At 39.8% G+C, this 25,622-nt stretch overlaps 3 protein-coding genes and 3 non-coding genes across 9 annotated transcripts in view; 1 reads left to right on the forward strand and 5 right to left on the reverse strand.

The window, feature by feature from the left end:
* The window catches only part of ptk2aa (protein tyrosine kinase 2aa), a 34,624-nt gene extending 25,342 nt beyond the window's left edge, over window positions 1–9,282 (forward strand). Inside the window, exons 27-36 of one of the 2 annotated variants that reach the window (XM_029514251.1) lie at window positions 523–627; window positions 1,243–1,347; window positions 4,717–4,779; window positions 5,378–5,417; window positions 5,795–5,898; window positions 6,407–6,415; window positions 7,189–7,344; window positions 7,544–7,624; window positions 8,068–8,153; window positions 8,234–9,282. In XM_029514251.1, the coding sequence (XP_029370111.1) occupies window positions 523–627; window positions 1,243–1,347; window positions 4,717–4,779; window positions 5,378–5,417; window positions 5,795–5,898; window positions 6,407–6,415; window positions 7,189–7,344; window positions 7,544–7,624; window positions 8,068–8,153; window positions 8,234–8,360 (876 nt within the window). In that variant the 3' untranslated portion in view covers window positions 8,361–9,282. The remainder of the gene's footprint in view (window positions 1–522; window positions 628–1,242; window positions 1,348–4,716; window positions 4,780–5,377; window positions 5,418–5,794; window positions 5,899–6,406; window positions 6,416–7,188; window positions 7,345–7,543; window positions 7,625–8,067; window positions 8,154–8,233) is intronic. The other variant, XM_029514250.1, reaches the window with a different exon arrangement.
* Window positions 9,283–10,909: 1,627 nt separating this feature from the next.
* On the reverse strand, window positions 10,910–10,982 carry trnav-cac (transfer RNA valine (anticodon CAC)). Its single transcript has one exon. It is a non-coding gene; the product is annotated as a tRNA-Val (tRNA).
* Window positions 10,983–11,761: 779 nt separating this feature from the next.
* On the reverse strand, window positions 11,762–13,939 carry rplp1 (ribosomal protein lateral stalk subunit P1). 2 transcript variants are annotated; one of them, XM_029514343.1, is made up of 4 exons: window positions 13,723–13,939; window positions 12,808–12,882; window positions 12,044–12,155; window positions 11,762–11,894 (listed from the first exon to the last, which is right to left on the reverse strand). In XM_029514343.1, exons 1-4 carry the CDS (start codon window positions 13,792–13,794, stop codon window positions 11,812–11,814), a joined length of 342 nt encoding a protein of 113 aa, XP_029370203.1. In that variant the 5' UTR covers window positions 13,795–13,939; the 3' UTR covers window positions 11,762–11,811. The 2 variants fall into 2 exon arrangements, with proteins under 2 accessions (XP_029370203.1, XP_029370204.1); XM_029514344.1 differs by having other exon boundaries at window positions 11,767–11,894; window positions 12,032–12,155.
* Window positions 13,940–14,382: 443 nt separating this feature from the next.
* On the reverse strand, window positions 14,383–25,267 carry clptm1l (CLPTM1 like). Of its 2 annotated transcripts, none has more exons than XM_029514084.1 (18): window positions 25,253–25,267; window positions 20,715–20,867; window positions 20,526–20,620; window positions 20,030–20,219; window positions 19,672–19,853; window positions 19,393–19,471; window positions 18,985–19,102; window positions 18,767–18,861; window positions 18,293–18,377; window positions 17,768–17,871; window positions 17,414–17,479; window positions 17,145–17,195; window positions 16,975–17,057; window positions 16,841–16,875; window positions 16,682–16,737; window positions 16,401–16,445; window positions 16,072–16,187; window positions 14,383–15,969 (listed from the first exon to the last, which is right to left on the reverse strand). In XM_029514084.1, the coding sequence occupies exons 1-18, from the start codon at window positions 25,265–25,267 to the stop codon at window positions 15,885–15,887; spliced, it is 1,653 nt and encodes a 550-aa protein (XP_029369944.1). In that variant the 3' UTR covers window positions 14,383–15,884. The 2 variants fall into 2 exon arrangements, with proteins under 2 accessions (XP_029369944.1, XP_029369943.1); XM_029514083.1 differs by lacking the exon at window positions 25,253–25,267 and adding an exon at window positions 21,590–21,795 and having other exon boundaries at window positions 19,672–19,859; window positions 20,715–20,944.
* On the reverse strand, window positions 22,577–22,648 carry trnah-gug (transfer RNA histidin (anticodon GUG)). Its single transcript has one exon. It is a non-coding gene; the product is annotated as a tRNA-His (tRNA).
* trnah-gug (transfer RNA histidin (anticodon GUG)) lies at window positions 23,024–23,095 on the reverse strand. Its single transcript has one exon. It is a non-coding gene; the product is annotated as a tRNA-His (tRNA).
* Window positions 25,268–25,622: the final 355 nt, after the last annotated feature.

Below are 25,622 nucleotides of genomic sequence, written 5' to 3' on the forward strand. Positions count from 1 at the left end.
GTCAGCTTTTATGGCAATAGGCTGCTCTCTCACACCTGACCTTATATGGAATGCATCATTTTAACCTCTGTGTCAGTCAAACATAATCATATTTCACGTCAGAATAACATCTATATGTTAGGGTAACATGAATAACACACTGGCCTTAACCTGAAGGACTCACACGATTCTTTGATGTCCCATGCCAAATCATGGCTTAGTATGTACTATAAGTATTATTATTCATATTATTATACAAGTATAGTAGACATAGACTACTAAAGCTATCCAGACAGGGAAAACTAGGGACTTTGATGGAGTCTCGAGGGAAATATAAGTCAGAGAGAGATCAGTGAAGAGGTCTTTTTTTTTCCTCTATCCCTCTTCAGACATCTACTGCTATGTTTTAAGAGATGGAAATCAACTGTGTCAGTAAAAATGCCAAGAAAGACTAAGTGTGTAAGAGAGAGAGAGCGCTGCAGTGTTTGTTTGTTACATGATTTATTTTCTGTGCTCTCCCTTCCTGTGTTTGTCCCCTTCCAGCCATCAGCCCATGGTGGTGTAGGAGGAGTAGGAGGCAGCTATCCCGCTGATTCCTGGAATCAGCACAGACCTGAGCACACTGCACTGTGGAGCCCGAACATGGAGGTATACGCACTCATTCATTATATTTCCCTGTGAAGGGGTTAGAGCGCATGTTTTCATATTTTCAGCGACACTCAGTGGAATCATACTTTACCTCTGATATTGAAGCTCCATGGTGCAATTCTGCAACTTCCAATGACACACAGAAAATAGAGCCACTAAAATGACAACTACAGTTATTGCCTCACATCTGAATGTATATTAAAGATGATGGAAACATTAAACGTGTTTAATTCAGCTGACAGGAATTGATTTCATAAACAATAGTTTAATATAATATATATCTAATGATATTTAATTGCTGACACTTCAAGTGAACAGTGCTCTGTATAGGGGGACAAAGTAACAGCACTAGGGAAAATATTTGGCTACCTGATGCCAGAAATAATTTTTATTAGCATCTACCTTTTAAGATCAAGCTCCTACATGGTGCTACTGTTTCGTCAATCATTTGTCAACCAAAAAAAATGAATCAGGGAACAAGTCATGTTGCTAACCTTCACCTGTTTGTGCACCTGTTTAAAAACATGGAAAATTATCTAAATGTATTATGTAACATGACTGCATTTTAAAGATAAGTGTCACGAATGCCAATGTAAGCAGCCATGTTTTCTACAGGATGGTGGATGCATTGGTCAGGCTATGATGGAGGAGAGGCTGATGATGCAGCAGCAGCAGATGGAGGATGATCAGCGGTGGCTGGAGCAGGAGGAAAGTTTCATGGTAATGCTCAAGTGTATATAGAAACACAAAAATATTTAAAGGCAATCAGATCTTTACAATTCATTCATATGAGCGAGGAAAATTTTCCCTTAAACGTGAAGCTCATGGTATTTCTTGGTGTGGGTGTGATTGAAATGATTGTGGCCAGTCAATGTATTATATTGTCAATTTGATGAATCAGTAGTTGCTTGTTTATCAGTGGATTGCTTGTTTTTGTGTTGGAGGCTGCTAATATACCATGTGTGCTAAATGAGGAGCCAAAGAGAGAGGATGTGTTGATGTTCTTGTTTCATCAAATATATTCACTGATTTCTGTCAGCACTGGTCAGATTAGGATAATTGTTGTTAGGTGAGCAAGTGAGTATAGCCCCACCTGCCGGGAGCTCAAAAAAGTGAAGTTTTATTGGCACAGCAACTAAGAAATGAATGTAGCTCTGTATAAATTAATGACAGAAAACTCCTGCTGTTGTTTATGATTATTCTACAGTTTAAAGATGGCAGCTGATGGAATAGTTGTTTTTAATTGTATTTGGTAGGATAGGCAGCTAAGTGTGGATGTCTCGGCTCTCAGTCCCGAGGGCCCTGTGTGTAGAAAAACAACAGTACACATTTCTAAAGCATCTGGCAATGAAATGAGGAGGTATACATTTTATGCCAAGTGGGGAATCACTGCTTTTTGTATCGTTTGTGACATTCCTACATTCCTACAGTTCTGGACATTTGCATTTTCATTTAGGATTACATTTACAACTGCATGTGTAAGTAACAATGCTACATAGAAAGCAAACATAAAACTATTCCCAGACAACTTAAATTATCAAAAATTTTAATCTGGAATTAATGACGAAAATCATATTTTTAGTTCACATAACAATAATGGAATCCACGGGATGTTGAAAAGTGTCAAAGTGTAGTTGTCATGACTTGGCAGATGAATCAACAAAAACAATAAATAGTTAAATGTGGACGTGAACTGTTGGTTTGGTCTGAACTTTTTCCACTCAGTGAAGCCTCTCTGTGTGTATCATAGTTGCCAGATGAGCTGAAGGATATATTTTTTTCAAGTTTTTATATTGGCTCAGTTTTGCTTGATTTATCACATAAGGCACTGAAATATCTCCAGTAGGAGCCAAATCACTGCCTGTTTTTCTTCTCTTTTCAGGTCAGATTGCTTTTCCTCTTGCCTTGATGGAGTTTTCATTTTGAGCCAGGAGCAGAGTTGACAGATAAAAGGAGGAAAAAATGAAATAGCCACACGTATTGGGGAGCTATAGTCACTTTTTTTTTTTTTTTTTTAAGAGGATACAAAATGGCACAGATTATTCAGTGACTCATCAAACCCTTAGACTTCAGATTCATGCCAAAGTGAGCCACAAGAGGTGACATCCCTCACAGGAACTAATGGAATATCACATTATTAACAAGACTCATTATCAACCACAGTCCTCTCACTTGATACCTCTAATAGGAACTGATGACAACCATTGCTCTGGGATTTCTTCCCATTCTCCTTGATCCACCACCATTTTAAGACCACAAGTCCTTTCGCATAAGCAACAGAAGTCAGTATTTACATGAACTATGTAATACGACGTCCGAGCTTCTGAAAATAGCCCAAGCACAAACTATCGCTCACAATCAGATATGACCCTCATCTGATTAAACCACTGTTAGCTGGCTATTTTATGAGGCAGTTTGGTTTGTGAATACAGCTGTAGAACATAGCCCAGTGTTTCCAGTCAAAGGATTTGTGTCCGTTCCCGTCTCAATCTTTTAGCAAGGAAGTCTTTTTTTTTACTTTCATTTCAATCTTAAGTGTAGTTGTAATTTTTACATGATTAAATAATTTTTGGACACACTCTAAATGTCAATGAGCTTCAAGGTCAAGAAGAAGCTGTTTATGCTGTGTGTGTGCTCTCACTAATCAGCATGAATGCTTTTGCTTCATATTAGTTTCCCTCAAAATCTACTGTCAGGAAGGAATGAGACAAGTAGGACTTTCAGGCTTGAGAGAAATGAGGGATGTTGGATGAAGCATAATAGACTTTAACTAATGCACAGTGCGTTGAATTATTATCAGGCACAAGAAATAGAGGAGGAAATTTCTGCTGGTCTAATGTGCAAGTAAATTTGGTGTCAAATGAAAGGAGGATAAACAGGAGTACAAAGTGAGAGAAGGAAAGTAATGTCTTAAAAGGAAGAGATGAAATTTTGCGAGGAGGAATGAAAGTGGAGGACAGAAGGAGGGAGAAAGGAAGTGGGATTGGCAAGCTTGATGGAGAGGGAGGAACGAGCAAGGAGTCACCCATCAGAGAGAGGGAGATGCAGAGAGATGGAAAGAGTGGGAGGGAGAAACAGAAGAGAGTGAAGCAGTTGGATCTTTCCTCTCCAGGATTTTGTCTCTGTGGCTCAGTAGAGCTTTTCCTCCTCTGGAAAAACTTTCTCTCTTTCTTCCTGAGTCTTTTCTCCCTCTCCCTTCTTTTTCGACTCAGTTTTTCTGACTTTCTCTGTTCATTTCATTCAGTAACTGCAGACGCCTGCTTGAGTTTCTCTGCTTCTTTTGCCCCTCTGATCTCTCTGTTGCTCTTTTCCTCCATGTCTTGAGTTTGCCTTTTGCCTCCATCTCTCTTTTTCTCTCATTATTTCCATCCCTATCTCCGCCTTCTTTCGATGGCCTCCACTCTCTGTGTTCCTCCTCCCATCTTCTTCAGGCACTGTTCTCCCAGGATGCATCTCTTCAAGGCGTGCTTCACCAAAACGGTACTGACAGAGAGGCAAAGAGGGAGGGGGAGAGGTTTTGCAATGTTGGTGCTTTCTGCTGGAGGTTAATGTGTGAAAAGGCTGCAGTCATGACAGTAACTGTGTTTCAGTGGTGTTGTGCTTATCTGCTGCTCTTTGTTCATGGCTTGATGATGATGGTGCTGATTGATGACGTTTTTATATAAAGTAGACAAAAGTTGACATGACTCAAGGTCATAGTAACTCTTAGAGCATAAAGTCTGAAAAATAATTTCTCAGGTTAAATTGCACATTTATCTGTTGAACTGTTTTGTGTTTTTTGGGGGCGGTGGAGGAGGTTAGTTAAAGAGAGTGCCAGTGCATTAGATGTTTTGCACAGACTGGTGGCTGGTAAAACATTTACTGGCTGTGTTTGGTTTTTAATGCATTTTGCTCATTTTACTGGAGTCTTAATAATTTAATAGTTCAGAAACAAAGATTTGTTAGTTACTTAATTTTGTTGTAGTTATTGTTTTCTAAACTATAACAACCTCGAAACCTACCTGGAGTAAATTTCACAGAAGCTGAAATACATTGTTGTGTATTGGAATTGAATTTTCTCCATTAATGTTGTCTGTCTATTCTTTGCAGAAGGCTGAGTCCAGAAACAGCAGAGGAAGCATCGACAGAGAGGACGGCACAGTACAAGCACCGGTCAGTCACAGACAATGTTCACCACAAATGTGAACATTTTGTTGATACTTTATTTTAAGTAAATTCATTCATGAATTGTACTGTTGAACTGCATGGAAGATGAAGAAGATTGAAAGGAAAGGGGCCAGACAGAGGCAGAGAGAAGCTTTCTCACAGACAGACGGAGGGAGGAAATGCAGACGTTGAGAGAAGGAGGGAAAGTGTTTCTGTCTGTGTGCCAGGGAGGGCACTGCCTACAGACCAACCACATGACCACAGGCTCATAGGAACTTTAAACCTAGAAGAACTACACAGTCCCATCTTACTTCAAACCAGGGTTATAATATCCTTAAGCTACGGCAAGTTCTCAGTTTCATCCTGATCAGATGACTGATGCCTTTACTGGAGGGGGGCTTCTCATCAGAAACTGCGGTTGTGGTTTCTTTAAATTCAGCAAGAAAAATCACTGCTGACTAAAACAAAAATAACCTTTAGATAAAATTTTGAAAGCTATGTTTTAAAGAATTTCCCAGATTTCTTCCCCCCCCCCCCTAACGTTTTACATAATACATGAAAAGTTGCCCAGTACTGATTTGTCATGTGTTCTGTCTATGCAAAGGGTGGAAGCCAGCACATCTACCAACCTGTCGGGAAGCCAGGTCAGAAAACCATCATACTGTTCTCCTCCATACCAGCTGTATTTGAGCAAATAAAGAGTCTGTAATTCACAAAAAGCAGTAATAACACACTGTTCTGCAATCCAGTAAAATGCTGTTTTTAGTTTTATTTAATATTTGACCAAATCAAGTAAAAGTACTGCAGAGAATTAGAATTAGAGAAGTACTGTAGAGTACTGTAGAATTGTAGAGAGAAATTTGTAAAGTTCAAGTACAAGTATGTTTAGTTTACTTCAGAGCCATATTAACTTGTGTACTCTGCACCACAACATGCTGAATTCAGTACTTGTGAATATGCATCCTACTAACATGTTTAGACAACTCCATACCAATAATACGAGTATCCTCCTTTTCTCCAGAACACGTAGCTCCTCCTAAGAAGCCGCCTCGCCCCGGAGCTCCTGGTCACCTCAGCAACCTGGCTAGTCTCTGCCCCGTGGACAGCTACAATGAGGGGGTCAAGGTATATATGCACATGAACGTGTGCAGAAGTGCAAGTAGGGACAGTTTCAAAATAATGCAATGTAGCTTGTTAATATCACTTTTGCAAACAAAAGCTTTGCTCTTATTAAGCCTCTTCCATCATGGAAAGCATGATTCTGTTAATTTAGCATCCTTGGTTTGGACATTCCCACTGTGGTGTATAGTTTTGATTGGACTTCTGATGGGTGGTGTGCTGTGCTATGTCATGCCTTGCCTGTGGTTCGCTTTGGCCTAATGTGCTGTTCCTCTTCTCTCCCCTTTTATTTCTTCTCCCCCTCTGCTGTGGACATCCCTCCATCCTGTGTTTCCTCTAACATCCACTGTCTTGTCCTGATTGCATACCCTCCTCATTTTCATTCTGCATTCACCAATCCAATGTATCAAATACTTTTGACATTTTTGCATACCCACCTTCACCTTCATCCTTGTCAAACTCCCCTCCACCCACTTGTCCCCACCTCCCTCTCCTCTCTTCAACCTCCCCATAGCCGTGGAGGGTAAGATGATCTGTGTGTGTCTGTTAACAGTGTAGAGTTAGCAATAGATATCATCAAGCAGATTTATTTTTCTTCACCAGAGACAGAATCAAATATCATTATGAGGCAGGAAGAGACAAACAGAAAAGAAATCACTGTTTGTGTAACTCACCTCCTCCTAATGGACTGTTACTGGTGCCACCATTTACTTACTAATGAACCCCTGGTTATGTTTGGGTGATGTCAACAATCTGTTGAAAGTAAAATATTTTCTGAAAAAGATGTTAAATATTTCTGGTGAAGAAAACGAAGCTAATATTGGTACAGTTGGTAGATGTGCTGTAGACTGACTCTAAGACACTCTGTCTTCCATTTTAGAGGAATTTACTGTGTCAGTGTCACTGTCACTGTTATTTACTGTTGCTAACTGGTTTTAGACAACTTTGTACTAACAACCTACACACTTGTGTCATAGTAGCAAAGTCAAGGTGTTTAGTATGTGGATGGTAGAAATGCATGTAGATGGTAATATTCAGAGGTCACTATGAGATCTGAAAGGTTTTATGTGATTGATAGTGTTGTCTTCTTTGTGCCTCTAGTTTTTGTGTATTCAGATGCTGCCACCCAGTGTTGTATCTGTGTAACTGTACAATTATGAGGACACGAGCAGCAACACATTTTATTCTGCTCTCATTTAAATATCCAAATTTTCCTTCGAAATAGATAGTATATAAAATTTGTGTGCATTATATTTTGTTAACCAAAAAAACAATCACACCTCTCTCCTGGTCCAGTTACAGCCTCAGGAGATTAGCCCACCTCCCACCGCCAACTTGGATCGTTCCAACGACAAAGTGTATGAGAATGTGACAGGACTGGTTAAAGCTGTGATCGAGATGTCCAACAGGATTCAGCCTGCAGCGCCAGAGGAGTACGTCCCCATGGTCAAGGTACGATTCTGATTCACTCAATCTGGAATGAAATCTGGTATGACTGACAACCATCAGCTTCACAGAGTTGCCTTGACTGAAACATGATTGTAGTTCAGTTTCTCCTAATTATAAGTAATGGGGCACAAGATGCAATCGAACACATTCTCTTTCAAAGTACATGTTAACAAAAACTGACACAAAAATATGTGTGTGGTAGGAGGTGGGTCTGGCTTTGAGGACTCTGCTCGCAACAGTTGATGAGACGATTCCTGTGCTGCCAGCCAGCACACACAGAGAGGTAAGCACACACATTTTTATGCTTAGGATGCTGCTTTTACACATCTCTTTATAGACTTGTGTTGTCATATCAAACTTTGCATGGAAAATACCCCCCTGTGACTTCCAGTGCCAAACATAGTTACAAATAGAAAAGTGAGACAAAACATTTGAACTGTGTCTTACAGCTGACAAGGTCATGTGCTACAGTTTAGCTATCCCTTTATGCATGGCTGCAAAACCCCCAATTACTGAACCATGGCAATTTTAGAAGTCAAGAAATTTGCAGTGAGACAGTGTGAAGGGGAAGATACATTATCACTTCTTGTGATTCCATCATTTTAAAATTCCTCTTTCCATCCCACAACTTTGTGAGTTATCAATAGGTCGTGTTCTTATTTCATCACCACTTCCATTGTTCGTTGAGGTGACACAGAGGCTCTTTATCTGATTGCATTTCGACAGATTGAGATGGCTCAGAAGTTGTTGAATTCAGACCTGGCAGAGTTAATAGCAAAGATGAAGCTGGCCCAACAGTATGTCATGACAAGGTGGGTACAAATACAGTGTCTGTGCTCTATTCATTAATTGTGTTAGAGTTTCTTAGCATTGTTTTCTCTTCTCTATGCAGTTTACAAAAGGACTACAAGAAACAAATGCTGATGGCAGCTCATGCTCTCGCAGTCGATGCTAAGAACCTGCTGGATGTCATCGACCAGTCACGGCTCAAGATGATCACTCAGACTCGTCCGCATTAGTCCAGGATCCCATCAAGCCTGTAGGTGGTTTGTGGCAGTGCCAGAAGACTCTGTTGCTATGGAGACAGACCGCAGTGGAAAAGAACATTTAGTGAGATATCAGTGATGGATTCAGAAATTTGACTGATGGACAGCAGACATGACTGAAACAATCAACTTCTTCTCCTCCTTCAAACACTCATTGCTTCCTTTTCTCTCTGGCAACTGTCGTTCCGGTCAATATTGTGTTGTTTTGTACTTTTGTTGCATTACTTTGCTTTTGTATCCAGAGAAACGCTCTTCTCTCCCATCACATATCCTCAAAAATCAGCTGTCACCGCTTTTTAATCTTTGAAGAAATTGAATTGAACAGAGATTTCAGAGGCTCGTATGTAAGACCGCATGGATATTTTGGGTAATGGATGCCTCATAACTTGGCACACAAACACAAGACTAACAAACTCCACGTACGCAGGATGTAACAACTGGAACTGAAGAGCCAGAATGAGGAGGTCAATGAAGATGATTTCATAAAGGTGTTGTTTAAACATGCTTTTATATCATTATTAATTATTATTATTGTTATTATTATTATTATTATTATTGTTACTACTGCTTTCAGCCTCGGCACTCACAGTATGTCTGTCAGGCTTCAACCTTCCTCTTGAAAGTCGTGTGAGCAAAAATGACAGATTAACAGTAGAGCTGCTCATATATGTCAGAATTTCATCTCTTTTTTCCACATCTTCCTCCCTCGATCACTGTATCTCAGGCATCAAGACATGGCATGACGATGAACTATGAAAGCTTAATTTTGAAGAACAAACTAAATGTCTTTTTATGGAAAAAAAAACATTTAAAAAAAAAAAGCTGCCACGGGCCACTTTTTAAGTTTACTACATAGTAAATATACAAAGAAGTTATATTTTTAACATATTTCTGAGGCACGGTTGTTGGTAAATAAGGGGGTGGAGACACTGAAGGGGAAAATGAGGAGATGGAGAGGCGGATTAAGGGTCATCTTAAGTTATCACGGTGGTGCTAATACTGTATTATTATCCTGCAAGTCACCATGTGCCAAAATGAACTGCAATTGACAAAAATTAATGATTATCATGCTCTTGATATTAGCTTATTCTTGTGAGCAGGAAGTCAATGTAAAATTAAGATTGGTCACTTTGTCGTACACATCGTGTATTGGAGCTAAATGTGTTGTTGCAGTAATTATGTTTTTGTTTGCTTTTATCACATAACTATTCACTCAGTTAAGCCACATTTGTCAAATTTTCTTCATTTAATTTGATCCAGGAATTCATTTTTCACGGACTTTGAAGTAATCACTCTGTTGGCTGTACTTTTTTTTTTTTTTTTTTTTTTTTTTTTGCATTGAAATAGTTCTCAAAAACTGTAAACATCCAACATGATTTTCTCTTTACCTCTCCTCCATCAATCTATCTTTCTACCTCCTCTAATGGAGTTATTTATACCTTTATTCCCTCTTTTACTCCAGTCTGCCACTCTGCATTTCTTCCCCTTCTCCCTCAGTTTCCCATGCTCTCTCGTCCTCACCTTCCTCTCTGATTCCCGCTCCTTTCCAGCGTCTCCTCTCCCCCGAGGTGAGCAGGATTCTCAGGAAGGAGCCACATGTACAGTTGCTAAACCAAGCAAATAAAAAATTATCAATAAGAATTGTGGGGATTTTTCTTCTCTCCATCTGTTTCTTTCCCCTTTTATATCCTCTGTAAAGATGAGACAGACTTACAATTCAGTGTAACTTAAGCTTTTCATGCATATTTCTTCAGAAAGAAAAGACCCTTCAACTTTTTAACCTCTGTTGTAGCTCACAGGTAAATGAATACATTGTAATAGTGTCTGAACACACTGAAGCCACTGGAACTGAATGAAGATGTCATTTGTCTCTTCTCTACCTCCTGCTGTGGATCCAGGTAAAGCATCTAAGTCTCATTCTCAATTATTCAACTATTGTTTAGTGTTAGATTATTCTTCAGTTTGGCCGAACAGATTTGTTTTGAGATTTTGCTTTTGGTCGACATGACCTGCTGTTAGAAGAAGCAAAGACTTCACAGCCAGGCTACATTTACAAATGCTGCTATGATATGTGATGTTTATTAATACAGAACAAAACACCTTCAGGGCTACTGACCAACTTTAATCACAACTAAAAACTTTTCCTACGTCCAAACAGCTGCAGAGGAACATTCAGATGCTGTAAAAGCTCCTAAATGGACTTTTCAAATTTCATTTGCTCGGTCACATATTTATTTATTTCTTGGCAGACAAAACTCAACAGTAACCTTTTATTTCTGCCTGATCTCTGGTTATAGTATTAAACATAAAACTAAGGCCTGCCAGAGAAAATCAGAACGATATCAACTTGTTTTAGACGGACTGTAACTTTAAAGTTTTACCTGTCGGGACTCTCATTTTGCTTCTCAGGGTAAATTTCTTGTATATATTTTGACAGAACTGACTCCATAAAGCTGCATATTAAATTGTTTTCTAGAAAAGCGGGGGGAGAAAAAAAAAAAAAAAAATAAAAAAAAAAACGATGTTTCCGCCCGGTTTCGAACCGGGGACCTTTCGCGTGTGAGGCGAACGTGATAACCACTACACTACGGAAACTGGTGATAAAGGGTGGACACACAAGGTATAAAGCTGAACTTTGGTCAAACTATTTCTGTTCTTTAACTCCTGTCAGTATTTGTGTCTTTATGTTGACCCGATGAATCAGCGTTTATGGCTAATGACAGCAAACAGGCGGCCACTGTTAGCTCATGCTAATGCTAACGTTACTTCCGGCTGTTTTCGGAAACAAACGTGTTGTTTCGGCTCATTTTGACTAAAAGTGTCACCTCTTCGCTTCATGGTCAGTAGTTAAAAAGCTAAACTGACAAATCATTCAAAAAATGGTTAAAGTGCTCATTTTTAATATAACCGAGGTGAAGCAGAGAAAGAAAGTTCCCACCAACCACTTCGTCTTACTTTTGATTATTTTAAATGATAAACTGCTTATAAACACCAAAGATAAGTTAATTTGGTATTTCAGTCTTTTCCATCAAACTCAGCTTTATCAATTATCAGTTATAGATTTTACCGTCAGATACTAATGTGGGGAGGAAAAAAAATTACCCAAACACAAAATGAGTGAGGAGAGTTGATAGTGTCTTCACTAACTTTACACAGTGTTACTCTGGGTCGGCACCAATTCTCTGCCTGTTTTATCATAAGAGCTCAGTGACCGCTGTGATTTTTAATTTTGGCACAATTTTCTGTTCATGCTTCTTTCTTACCATTCAGTCTAAAATTCAGCCGATTCATCCACATCTCAAAAATTTTATGTACTTAAGTCAGTGTTTTGTTGTTTTGTTTTTTTTTTCAAAAAAATCATTGAGACAAGCCAGTGAACTTTTTTTTTTTTTTTTTTATTGTGTTTTGTTAAAAAAACAGCTTTTTAGTCAAAGAGACCGAAGCCCATGTCATCATCGGACTCCTCGGACTCTTCCTTCTTCTCCTCTTTCTTCTCCTCCTCCTTGGCTGCAGGGGCAAGCAGGTGGGTAATGGTTAACAAAGTGTAAGCTGTCAGTCATTTCAGACTAATCAGTCTGAACATGTGCCACTAATAGAGCAGAGTATTTAGGATGTTCCTGGAAAATTTAACTTTAAATATCAACAGGCTCGGTTACCTGGGGCATCACCACCACCAGCAGCAGCTCCGGCAGCTGGGGCTCCGGCAGGAGCACCACCTCCGGCTCCAACGTTGCAGATCAGACTGCCGATGTCAATGCTGGACAGAGCCTACAACAACATCCACAGGTCAGCGTTGCATAATTCCTAGCACTTGTTTTTGTGGGTTATGCTGAGACTTAGATCATTTTCAGTGATTCTACACAGTAGAAATTTTATCCATGGAACATCCAAAACCTCACAGCGTCGTTATACTATAGATGTTGCAAAACATTTCTATCAAATCTGTACACACCACCAGAACCAGCTTCATTTTTAAACGTAAATCCGTCTTATGCATGTACTAAAACATCATTTTCTGTTCAGGGATTTTAGTTTCCCCGCTCATTATTTGGTTCACTACACCTTTGATTCTTTGTTATGTACCAAAATACCAAATCAAATTCCTAAAACGTGAAAGCCAAATTAATACCTTCCTGCAAGAGAAGTTTGAGATTGTAACCAGGGGAACCATGTAGGAGGCACAGCATGGAGCCATTACATTATTAGGGCATACCTACTTAAACTACAGTGACCTCCACTGCTAAACCTTTAGGGACCTTTACTTACAATATTTAATTTTGTTTAAGTTTGAATAAGCCTAAAATTGACCCCATCAGCTACTACAAAACCTTGAAGGTTTAAACTCTGTATGTTTTAATCTTCAAACTGTCTCAACCATCATGATGTGTTAAATTACTGCTGAATTATGTCCATGCCTCACCTTGGCAAACAGACTTGGCCAGAAAGGCTCCACAATGACTCCAGCAGCCTTGATCAGGGCATTCAGCTTGTCCTCCTGCAGACAGAACACAACGATCCAAAGTCAACCATCAACAACTATCTACACACAACAGTACAATATTTCAGCCAAATAATCAATTTCAATTCACGTGCACCTGAAAAAGATTTTAATTATTTGTTACTGCTTGGTCTGTCAGGTAACTATCTATTTCAATTGTCCTCTAGTTGTGGAAATTACATTTTATGATTTTGCAGCCCTATAGAATATTCAGGTATCTCGTTTCGATTGGCCACTTTTTTGTCTTGGTGAGTTTCTGACAATTGCCAGAAAACTTCACACTGCAAGACTTTCAGACAAGTTAACTGATGACGGAAATATCCCTGACTTCTCATTACTGAAACATGCTGCCTGCCTTCATTTCTAAGGAGCAGTTGTTGTGTCCATGATGTTGTGCAGCATCCACATCTATCAGCCTGTGATGACAGCAGCAGACACACACAGACATTTAACCTGACAGCCTCAGTATCACCGGCTTAGTATGAGATAGTACGGCTCAGAGTGACGGGCATCATGTAATCTCATACTTTATAACTATGTTTAAGACATTTAGTACATGTGGGCCACATGTTGTATGCTCAAAACACGCGTGTCAAACAAAGACGCACTGCTGTGATACAAAAACGTGCTCCACAGTTGTTAGCATGTATGGCGCCATTTTGGCCGGTAAACAGGATCAGTCCACTTAAACGCGTTTCTTTCAGCTTTAAACATAAACCCTATCCCCGGTAGGAGTGGGGGCGGGGGGGTTAAAATGTTTTACTACATCAGATTTATTCAGGGGTTTTACCGGCAGCATAAGAAGCCGCCTGCTGAGCGGTGAACCGGGACACTTACGGTGACGGTGACTTCGTCGTCGTGGAGGATCAGAGCGGAGTAAATGCAGGCGAGCTCGGACACGGATGCCATGGTGGATGGGTGTTTTTACGTCTGTGGGGTCGGATGCCTAAATCTCACGGTGCTAGTCGCCGGATTGTGGGCCTTAGCTTCGGGTGAAGAACCGAGCACCTTTAGGCACGATGACTTCCTGCAGCGGAAAAGGAAGGGGGGCAGGGCCGAGCTGCGGATATATACTGTACGTCAGGGCTGCGTGGCGATGACGTCAGCACGCACACAGTGACGACGCACGCAGGCTCGATTTTAAAATGGGCGTTCAGTCTTGAGCGCCTTCTTCAAACACGATAGGCTTTCTGTCAAATGAATATGTTTGATATAAATTGACGCACACCATGATCTATGAGCTTGTATTTTGTGTCAAAAACACAAAATTGTATCCGCCAAAACGTCCAAAAATTATAAAACGTGTTCATAAATCAATGATTTATGTGTAAATGATGATTGCAAAATCCCTTTCCTTTGGAAAAATGTTTTTTAAATTGAGGACTATGTAGCAGTTTGTAGTACAGAGCACTTTATTAAGCCTATTGATGAAAGTAGGCCTACCATGTATGCCAAAATGTTGTCTCTGCAACATGAAGAACAAAACATGCCCAGAGGTTTTGAATCAGTTGCAATTCACATTTTCAGTCAGTCAATTTTATTTAATTGCAATCAAGAACATAAATCACAACAGGTAAAACCATTAGGCTGTACAGAACTATGGCAGAAAAAGCAAAATATGACTGTAAATTCAGATGTAGTAATACTTTCCACAAGTCTTACCATTTACTATACCCATTTTCAATGTCAATTTCTAAACATAAATTGAGGGTCCCATTAAAGGTGAACATTTAGAGGTCACAAACAGCCCAAACCATCACTCTCACATTTGGCACAAACGGATTTCCTTAGCCCTGATATGAAAAAAAAAAAAAAAAAAAAAAAAATAAAAATACTTCTGAAGGTAAAACTACAAAACTCAGATGTATGTAAGGAACAGTATAACTTTCGGTGGTACTTTCCTGTGTTATGGTGTATTAATTCACAGAGCAAGAGACAAACAGTTCAGCTTGGCAGATTCTGCAAAATTCAGGTAATTTATCCCCATTTCTATCTCCATGGCAATGGACTGAAATCTCCTACTGGATCTATTCAAAAGTTTGATCATTTGGGAATGCTTTCTCAGCAGCATATTATTAACAGTCTTTTACAGTGAGCAATATTAAAAAAAAAAACTCATCTGTTTCCATTTTTACATTCACTTCAACTTCCAGTTATAATTCAAAGTGGTGAACAGATTATTGTGGAGTATCAGACTTGGCCCTTATTGGAAAATAACATGTGAGTACTTGAAGAAAGGAAAGAATTGGTATACATTTGTCAAAGCACAGTATTTGAGCTCCTTGAAGTTGTTTTGATATGAGAGTTTTCTTTCCACTCAAACTGGCAGGTAAAATGTGCAGTTTAATTGTGTTGTTTTGACGCACAAAGCTCTCTGAAAATGTACTCTTAACTGGAATTCTTCCACATATGATAATTTAAAATTAAAATCATCCCTTTTTGACATGGCAATTAGAATTCTGAAAACACAATATCTACCGTGGTTCTCAAGACACATTAACCCATAAGAAATGTGGCTGGTGTTGTGAGTTGAGACATGATGTGTTTAAAAAAAAAAAAAACATTACAAGCATAGCATAGGACCAAGAAGGCTCAATGTCTGCTATAGTAAAGTTACTATAGTCATCATGGTACTATTTCATATATGAATTGAACAGTGTCTGGCCTGCTGTTGACTCAGGTCTTGAGCAGTGTGGCACCCATTCACATCAATCACAAACATTTTGTTGCTTCAGTTTCAAAAGAGCTATATACTGAGCTTATTGCTGACTTTACCTTTGAATGCTTTGCACTGTGGGACGGGGTGAAAAAGTCATAAACTGGAAGGATGTTGAGGCACCCGGACCATTTACAATGAACTGACCAGAAAAATTTTATCCTTCTATATCTGTACCAGTAACCCAGCTCAGCTGATGCCAGATAAGATCAGTGGAGACCAGTGGACAGAAGACAAAACCTGCAGGTACCAGTCATGGAAGCCAATAAGCTGTCTTTCCCCTCTAGTCCTTGTGAGTCTTTCCCTTGGGCGTTTCATCATAAGAAACCCCATATTCATTTACTCTTGTCTTGTCCACGGGGTAGAGCCTGAGAAGGGAAACAGAAGCAGAGACTTTAGACTGGAACTTTGTTGCTAATATTTTGCAACCAACTTTTGAAATTTTTAGTAGTGTGTTTGTGTCTATGTACCATCTCTGGTAGAGGTAAATGAGAAACACGACATCATCCCTGAAACACGCCAGTCTATGAGATGTTGGCATGGTGATGATGAAGGCAAACACATCATCGATGAAGGTATTGAAGGCCTGTTAATGATCAATTGATATTCAATTAAAAAAAAAAATCTTTCATCACTGATATGTATTTATTATGTAGTACAGTCAAAATATTGTATAATCCGCATCTCTGCAAGTAATTAGGTCATACTTGTAATCAATAACCAAACACACTGAAAAGGAACAAAATCACGTGATCAGTCATTTAACTGAATGGCTGACCAAATCAATTCCTGCTCTCACCTTGTACATAAAGGCTTTCCAGGGCAGGTGGGCCACAGATTTCAGCTGTTCAATAAAGAGCAGGGAAGAACAAGATACTTCAAAGTCTGTTTTGTTTCTCAGAATTAGAGGATACATCTGAACGACACATTTGATTAGCCTTAGCATTTTTTTGTGTGATTTAGTGTCACCATTTTGACTTGCCTTGAAATAATGTGACTCTGTCTTGAATATATATTTAATTAATCTATTCGTCCTTTGTAAAAATGAATGAACTGTAATTGAGAATCTGTGAAACTGACCTTATAGTTGACAAACAGTTGGGGAAGCATGAAGAGGAATCCAAAGGCATATACACCTGCAAAGTCGCAGAACATGCTAATTAACATTTCTTTATAATCAAATAGCGTAAAGCTGCAAACAAGAGAACTAATGGATTCATTAAAAGGACATTTTCTTACCATTCACTAAACTGTTAATCAACCATGAGTACCAGCTATGATGGACAGAGTGAGAGAGACAATTAAGACAAGCAGTAGTTGGAAAGTGGTATAATTACCACATGATCGTGCTTTTTATGTACACACACACCTACCTCTTGTAACGCAGAAATATTAGAGCATATACTGCCCCTCCAATGCACAGTGGGTACAAGAGATATGACAGATATTTCATTGCCTACAGAGAAACACAAGGTATGTGATGATTTGCTCATGTGTGTATTATGATTATTCATTGTCATATATTCAGTCTACTGTGTCTTACCAGCGTATCGTACTCTTCTGTTCTCCTCTCTGACTCATCTAATTTCCCAAACTGTTTTACATGGGAAAAAAGAACAACACTGAAATATGGATTTTAACGACTCACATTTAAAATCTTAAAATAGACAATAACACTCTCTGTCTTTATATTAGAACCATTTCCATTTAAGATAATAATCACTGTTTCCTGTTGTTTATTATAAAAGGGTTAGGATTAGCACTCTGATAGTCCTCATAATCAGAGGAGAAAACGGCACTGGAAACACCTACCAGGAATGTTGGCTTGGTTCCTTTCCAGGAAACCTGAATCTTAAATGCCTTCTTCACTTTCCACACCTACAAAAATAAGTAAATCCAATGTATATGATATGAATTCAAGTAATCACTAAGTATTATTTAAGAGAAGAGCCCATAATAACCATGTTAATATAATGTAGCTGTTGAATTAGTCTAATAGCTGAGAACAATAAATGAATTCTATCATACAAATAAATAGTCTTGTCAGGGTCATTACACATGTTTTTTGTAGTGTATTAAAGATGAATGGATGTAAATGTCAGAGTGTAATTATGAATATTTAGATTTATGAGTGTGTGTTTTCAGTATATGCATATATGAGCTCACTTCAATGATAGTGCCGATCCCAGCAGGTACAAGGACAAGCAGGCTGGTCTGTTCATCAAGCAAGTAGAGGAAAATCACTATGGTGCTGAAACATCGCCACAGCACTGAAAAGACAACACAAAATCCACAAGTCAAGTTTCTCACAAAACCAGCCCTGTGGATAAATATAGTTCCAGCACAAGAGACTGCTCTTAAATACACAGCTGTCAAAAATGTATTGGGTCACAACATTTTGCAGAGGGCTAATTGTTCCCATTAGCTGTCAGTAGTTCTACGCTAGTTTCCTTTCTCTGCTGCTGATTTAGTGGATAAAAGGATTCTGGGTGCAACATTTGGCTGCCGAGCAGCCCTGATTCATTGATTAGTATTATACAGTGTCTGATTTTGTGTATTTTCAATTGTTTTACGCCACTTTAAAAAGCTTTCTGTTTGCAATTTATTCCCTATCCCATATTCTTGTTTTTGTTTTTTATCATTGTGGTGGCAGACCACCCCCCCCGCCCCAAAAAAAAAACCTCCATCTACCTGCTTTGCTTGACATTCCCACCATGCTTTTCTTCTGTTTCCAGAAGCTGATGTCGTTCTTGAAGGCCAGGAAGTCAAAGAGAAGCTGAAAAAGCAATAAACAGTTCACGTTTCTCATTATTTTATTAATGAGGATTCAAAACATGCATTTTGTTCAATGTGTTTTTATGCTTATGTTACATGTAGATATGAAGTGAAGAGTGGTGACAGTGCAGTGAGGAAACCAATATTATGCAATTCTAGTGCTTCGGCCAGTAAGAATCTGTATTTGGCCGGTCACATAGATTTTATGTTGACTGGAAAGTTCCACTTGGAGAAAATCAGGGATATTATTTATGTTATATTATGTCAAGAGGTTAAAATAAGACCAAATGAATACGCTTCAAAAATATTTTTTAAACTAACCTGCTCTTCACTGTTCTCTTTTATTCCATACTGGTGTAACATGGTGTAGCACTGTGACGTCATACTTACATGGAAAGCGGCCACAAAGAAGGTCAGAGCCAGGAAGTATAGGTTCGTATCTACAAAGATCCCTTTAATCTCGTCAGCATCCTTCTCTGTGAAGCCTGCAGCAAATGTGGGGATGTCCAGTAGAGACAGAAATGCATGGTAGTTAAGGGTCTAAGATACATGTACATAACTATGTTTGTGTATGTGTGTGGTTGTAGGTGTCAGAGAGAGCAATATACCAAACTGCTGCAGAGAGTAAACAGCGTCCTGCATGTGGATCCAGAAGCGCAGCCGCCCCAGAGAGATGGAGTCGTAAGAGATGGTCAAAGGGAGCTCTGTGGAGGTACTGTTGATCTCCTGAACACAGAGGTGAACAGACTCAGAACAGTCAATCGAGAACACCATATTATTCTGAGGCAGGAAGCAGTTTGTGGCTGAGAATGGCAAAAACAAATACAGGCTGTGGATCAAAACGTAATAACATAACCTTTGAATCGAGCGGTTACAAAATAGGCTTTGCCTTTTAAATTGAACAAAACAAGCAAAAATGTATCTTTAGCTATTTACCAGACAGACTGTTGCAGTGTATTACATAAATATTATTATTGATAATCATCATTAATAATTAAAATAAACTTAAAACTTACAACAAGGTCCTTCACCCGGTTGCTGAGCTCATCAACAAACAGTAGAGGTAGATATATCCTCTTTTTACCATTTTGGAATCTGAAACACAGAAAAACAAGATGTCCTCATATGTCTTTGTAGTCTGTATAATCCATTAAGAGAAGAAATTAAACCCCAGTAAAATCACTTTTCATCAAACCCACAATTTACGACTGTGATCAGTGTTTAAAGATCCCCGTAGTTTTAAAAGAAATGTCCTTTGTCATTGTTTGAGAGCGTGTGCTTGTGTGTGGTCTTACACTCTGAGGTATCTGTGGACATCACTCGGCAGGTATTCTCTGTCAAACAGGAAGTGGTCGCTGACAATGTTGAGTGTCAGGCGGGTACGCCAGTGGGAAACTGGGTGATCTGTCGTGGACGAGCCTCCACCTCCTGCTGCAGAGTTACCATTGCCATGTTTCTTTTTCTGAGTTTCTTCTTTCTGAGCCTGTATTATGGAAAGAATACAAAAAAATACTCTCTAAACAAGTTCAGATTTGTAATTCTTCAGTTTATTCTTTCTTTTTTTTTTTTAAACTGTAATCTTAACCTTTGTCAAATGAGGTGCCACCCACACCCATGTCCTTTGTTCAGAAAACCTGATTAGCATGAACATACCTGTGTTTGATCCTCGCCAGATATCAAAGAGATTTCAGGCGGTTTAGGGACCATGTATGTGGTGAGTTTAGCCACCAAGTGGACCTGTCGCGGATCCTCCCAAGGCGTGACGCCATCTTGATGGACAAATATTAGTGCATATAAAGTTCCATTGTTCCGAGTCTTCTTAGGGAGGGAGACATTGATTACCCTGGAGGAAAAAGAGAGATGACTTTAGTGTAGATCCAAGATCTTTTCATTTAAAGTAAAATAATTTCATAAATTAGTATATAACAGATTGTCTTTGATGGACAGTTGTTATAAAGACTAGTGCAAAATAGTCAAAATAACAGCATAACCATAAAATCTATATGGATATACTGCATCTTGGAATCTGTATTATGCCTGTGCGTGCGTTAGACCATCATTTAAAATCAACTGCATGCTAACGTGTACAGGCAACAGGAATAGACGCAACATTAGTCTTACAATATTAATACATGTGGCCTCCACCAACCTCTCAAACTTGCTATTAACATCAAAATTCTTCTCTTTGTGGATCAGGGTATGCCCTCCATCTCCATTGGACTGCACTGCAGTGTAGATACTCAACTAGGAAACACAGACAGAAAAATTACAAATATTATTAGGTTATTATCTAAAACCACTGCCATTCAAACTGGATCCATCCATCCACATGACTGACCTGCAGTTTTGGGTTCCCTGCCAGAAAAGGTGTGATGCAGTTGTCACCTTTGGGGTTGTCGCAGGGTTTGGTGTACACTATCCCATACATCACCCAGCAGGTGTGGAGCACGTACACGATAAACACTCCTATGATCACGGAGGTGAAGGATGTCTTCATAAACATGATGCTCGCTTTGTGGTCGCTTTGTGATCGTCTATGCCGGCTAGCTAAAGGGCAGGGCCATATGTCTGCGGGGAGTGAGGAGCCACAGATGGAAGATCAGTGTGGAGAATGATGCTTAAATGGCATTTAACATGACTACTACTTCTCAGTGTGTTGTTTAAGAAAATTATAATGCTCAAATCACACCCCTATCCATTTCTTGGCCTGGGTTTGGACAGTCAGCAGGCATAAGAATCAACATTTTATACTATGACATGAAAATGGTTGCTGCTCTGGCTCGCTCATTGCTCGATGATGCTGGCTAAAGAAGATGAAATGACAGGAGGGCCTCACATCTGGTCATGCAGCTTATAGGCCTGACACTGACAGAAACATGAGATAGACATGGATTTATAGGGCTGTCTCCGCCGTTGGATGTATCTACCAGAGTCACTATTCATTTCCCTGAATTAAACGCCCGCGATGTGATTGTTGAGACGAACCATTCGAACAACAGCAGAAAGTCTCGAGACGGTTAAAAAGCACGTGAAGTTACTTAAACTCTGAGACACTTGCTGTCAGCTTGTCCATACACACTTATCCAAGGCTAGTCTCTAAAAAGCCTGCAGCATTTCACTCATCCATTACAGCTTCTGCGTTGTCAGACCTGTAACACTTATTTGTCTCTGATAGGTCGGATGATCTGCTGGAGGTGGACGTGAGCGACATACCGGTGTTTTAATCCTGCAGGCTGTCAGTCAGAGGACCTCGGCTGCACTTCACCGTCTCTGACAGACATTATTTATCCAGCTTTCAGCTTTTACGCGGAAACATCAGCTGCCTACTGCCCCAGCCTCTCCATTCAGCCGAAAAACAGGTCTGACTAAAAAAAAAACAAAAAAAAATGTGAACTGAAAGCGTGAGGTGGATCTACATTTCCGCCATTCACTTCCTGGTTGGGGTTTTTTTTTTTTTTTTTGGACGGGATTTGGAGGCGAAGTAACGCGAGACTCGACGTCGCCGAGAAAGACCGTGAATGTTGATGTCCATTTGGGCTCCAGGAGAATAAGGTAGGAAGCTTTGTGCAATTTGATTAACACAACTTTGAATCAAAAATATGAGCAAATCACATAATGATTGTCACTGAGCGTTTACTAAAATATGATTAGTCAGAAAATCACAATCCACATGAACAAAATATGCTACTTAACCAAATAATGCTGAAATCAGCCACATGCTTCATTGTTGACGTGCCCAAGTTCAAAACAGAGACTGATTAAATAAATCAAAAGGGGAAAATAAGTACTCTGCAGTCAGGATGTGAAAATGGCCTGACAGCTCTGTCACTGGCTCTATACATTTGTGGTTATGTGGCTCTCTTCGTTCATTTTTCATGTTTATATTGTAACATATTTCCTTTTGTCAGAACAAGTTTTTAGTTAGAAGTTAAAGTTTGGATTCTGAGTTTGAAATTTCTCAACCATCCAGGTCATGAAAGGGAAAGAAAAGTAAAATCGAGGGAAATGTTGTCAGTGGATACTTCAAAATTTCACCTTTCATCCCTGCCTCAGTGCTGAGGAGCCCAGATAGGCTCTTCGGTCCCTGTGGACCGGTTCCTGTCTGTATAATGACAGTCTTGGACTCACATGTGGGCAGTTGTCACTTGATGGATCGATATTTATCTTGACTCTACAGTTAAAGTCCCATTAAAAGCAGCCTGCCGTGACCCGGATTCGAACCGGGGTTGCTGCGGCCACAACGCAGAGTACTAACCACTATACGATCACGGCTGTCTACCTGCCCTGAGAGGATGATGGACAACCTGCCGAACTGACCTGAGATCCGACTGTTTTATGGCTTCATGCTTTTAGTTGCTCTTGCAGATAAATGAGTCTGTCAGTGTGGCGCACTGAGGCTCAGTGTGTAAAAACCAACATGATGCTCTTTTGACTGAAACAGCAACATTTTACTTCCCCTTCTTCATTTGCCCCTCAGTAGTGAAAGCCTGTATGTTGGCTGCACAGGGTGTTTTCAGGTTCCCCCCTCTGAGCATTTTTTTGATTTTGGGGGCGCTGTTGATCCCCGGCTGTCTGTCCGTCCGCTTTTTAGTGTGCAGCAGGGAAATTGTGGACCACACTGCTGTTTGCATGTCTCCCAAAATGAGCTGCCGTGACCCGGATTCGAACCGGGGTTGCTGCGGCCACAACGCAGAGTACTAACCACTATACGATCACGGCTGGCTACTGAGGATGATGTGTGTTTTGTCACACAAAAACAGAACAAAAGTGAGCCTGGGTCTGTCTGTAGGTCTTATTTCAACTGTGTGTTTAAATGGATCATACATTTTTCAGTTTGTCCTGAAAATATAAATAAATAAACGAATAAAAGATGATAGATTTCAAATCCTAAGCTGCAAGTATAGTCTTGAATAAGCAATGAAGTATATAAAATCACATAGTGGATGTCATTAGTGTGTAATGAATTATTCACAGCATTAAAGAGATGGTTACACTGTTAATCAAAGCATATCAAGCTTGGTGTTGTGAGTGGGCTTCCCACACCAAGGCGAGGAGGTGTGCTGTTTATTTTACGGATGTGCTTCCCACAGTTTTCGTTTCCCTTTTTGTTTCTACACCAAACATCCCTTCAAGCCGACAGGCCCAACCACACAGACAGAATTTAGTATGTGGGCTGTAGCTTCTCTGCAGAGATGACAGATTTCCCTCATAAAAATGTGCAGAAGTATTTCCTGCATTTGTATTCATTAAAAGTACAGGTTAGAAAAGCACTGCATTACATATTCCACATGTAAGAATTTTGCAGAGGTGACGTGTAAAACAGTGAGCAGGAACGATAACCTTGTCAGCGTGCCCTGGGGGTAAAGTAATTTAACCGCTAATATCAATTTCTCATGTAACCTCAGCACAGAAAACTAAGACAGACTCACTGCTTAAGTGATTTTTTTGTTGTTATTTTAGTTCTTTTGTTGTTTTTTTTTTGGCGGGGGGGGATTGACATTTGAAATGTATGCATTTAAACAGCCATTCACCTCCATTTGCTCACAGTGACATTTAACTGGTTACCTTTTGTCTCTAAACGACATCCAGCCTACTTTACTTGCATCGTAAATCATTCTTGTGCTGAACAAGGTCGCCTGCCTTGTGTGTACTCAGTCCAGTGGCTCTGACCTCAGTATTAATAACGCTCTCTGTGTTTCCTCATTTGACATTACACATAGCAAAGCGTCATTCCCTGACCTACTGCCATTGCCACATATAGGGTGAAGTGTCTTCTGGGTTGAAGTTGGTCTACATTTTGTCCCAGTTACTCCTTTAACCCCAATCACTCAGCCATCAGGACACTGTCTGTGAAATATATACAATAGCTGTGAACACTGCCATTCTGATAGTGCTCTGTGGGCAGCTTTCCCAGCCGAACATCACTTCATAAATCCATAAATCTGCTGGTGGATATTATTAGATGTATCGGCCAAGAGCCACCTGTCTTTGCAGTTTGACATAAATGCGGAAATGTACCTCCCAATACACACACACACACGCACACACTGTGCCTTGATGTCTTTGCTTTAGGAGTGGCAATATTTCTCACTAAAGCCATAGTCTAAAAGATGAATACAGTTTTGTGTAGCAGAACTTTGTTTTTCCTCTCTTCATACTTCATTCATCATCTCACAGCTCCTCTGCACTATAAGTAATGACTGTTTAGTGGACCCAGGAGCAGAGTTGCCGACTCAGGTGAGCAAGTTGAGCTCAGCTGGATTTATTGTAAAGGGAATCGTGGTAATACAGGTAAAGGTGAAGGCTGTAAGACGAATGAGAGGTAGGCAGGTGGTGAATGGCAGGGCGGTGAATCTGTTGATGGGAAAACAAGGCAGGAGAGATGAATGAGAGGCAGGCAGGCAGAGAAGGACAGAGTGCAGTCTAGGGAACGCAAGAAAACTGAAAAAACCTGAACCTGAATTTCTTGAGGGGTTCTGACCCCTAGTTAGAGAATCAGTGGATTCACCTCTATATGAATTAAAACAGCTTCACGCCAAATAATAGCAGGAACCAGTAAAACAGTGAAATCCTGCTTCCACATGCATCAGTACTTTACTGTTCATTCATTAATAAGATGTAGGTGTCATCATTTATTGTGTAGCCAAAATTCTCATGCATTTTATTTTCATTTAATAATTGAATCCATAAATAGAATGAAACTGTATTGAAAATGACTGCTTGACAAAAAAGGGAACCATTCCCAAAGTAATAAAGCACCTTTTCTGGGATTGTGCACCTCCAGGTGAAGGAGCGTGTCCAGATCACGAACTGAAGAGAGAAATGTAAAGGAAAAGAGGCACCATTTGGAATATATAACCATGTGAAGGGTAGAACTTTCCCCTGATACATTTCATGTCCATTTACCTGTCACAAGTGATTAAAAGGCTTCAGCTTATCCCACACTGGTTCCCTTCCCTCAGGAAGCCCGAGTGTCATTCATTAGCTAAATTGCAGAATTGCTGGTCCCTTGTGATCCAGAGAGAAGGCAGATCCTCAGGCAATTTCATCTAATCGTTCCTCAGTCCCAGTTAGAGACGAAAGGTGGCTGTGCTTTCTTCTCTCAGGGCAGCTGAACTCTGAAGCACCCACTCAGGGAATTTGTATTCTCCTTCTCTTCTTACTTTTATTCATGAAAAGTTATTTGTTGATGGCACTTGTTGTTCTAATGGTTGTGTTTATTCCAGGATATCTAATGCAGTGCTGG

Source organism: Echeneis naucrates, chromosome 11 (assembly GCF_900963305.1).
Source record: "Echeneis naucrates chromosome 11, fEcheNa1.1, whole genome shotgun sequence".
Taxonomy (NCBI): Eukaryota; Metazoa; Chordata; class Actinopteri; order Carangiformes; family Echeneidae; genus Echeneis; species Echeneis naucrates.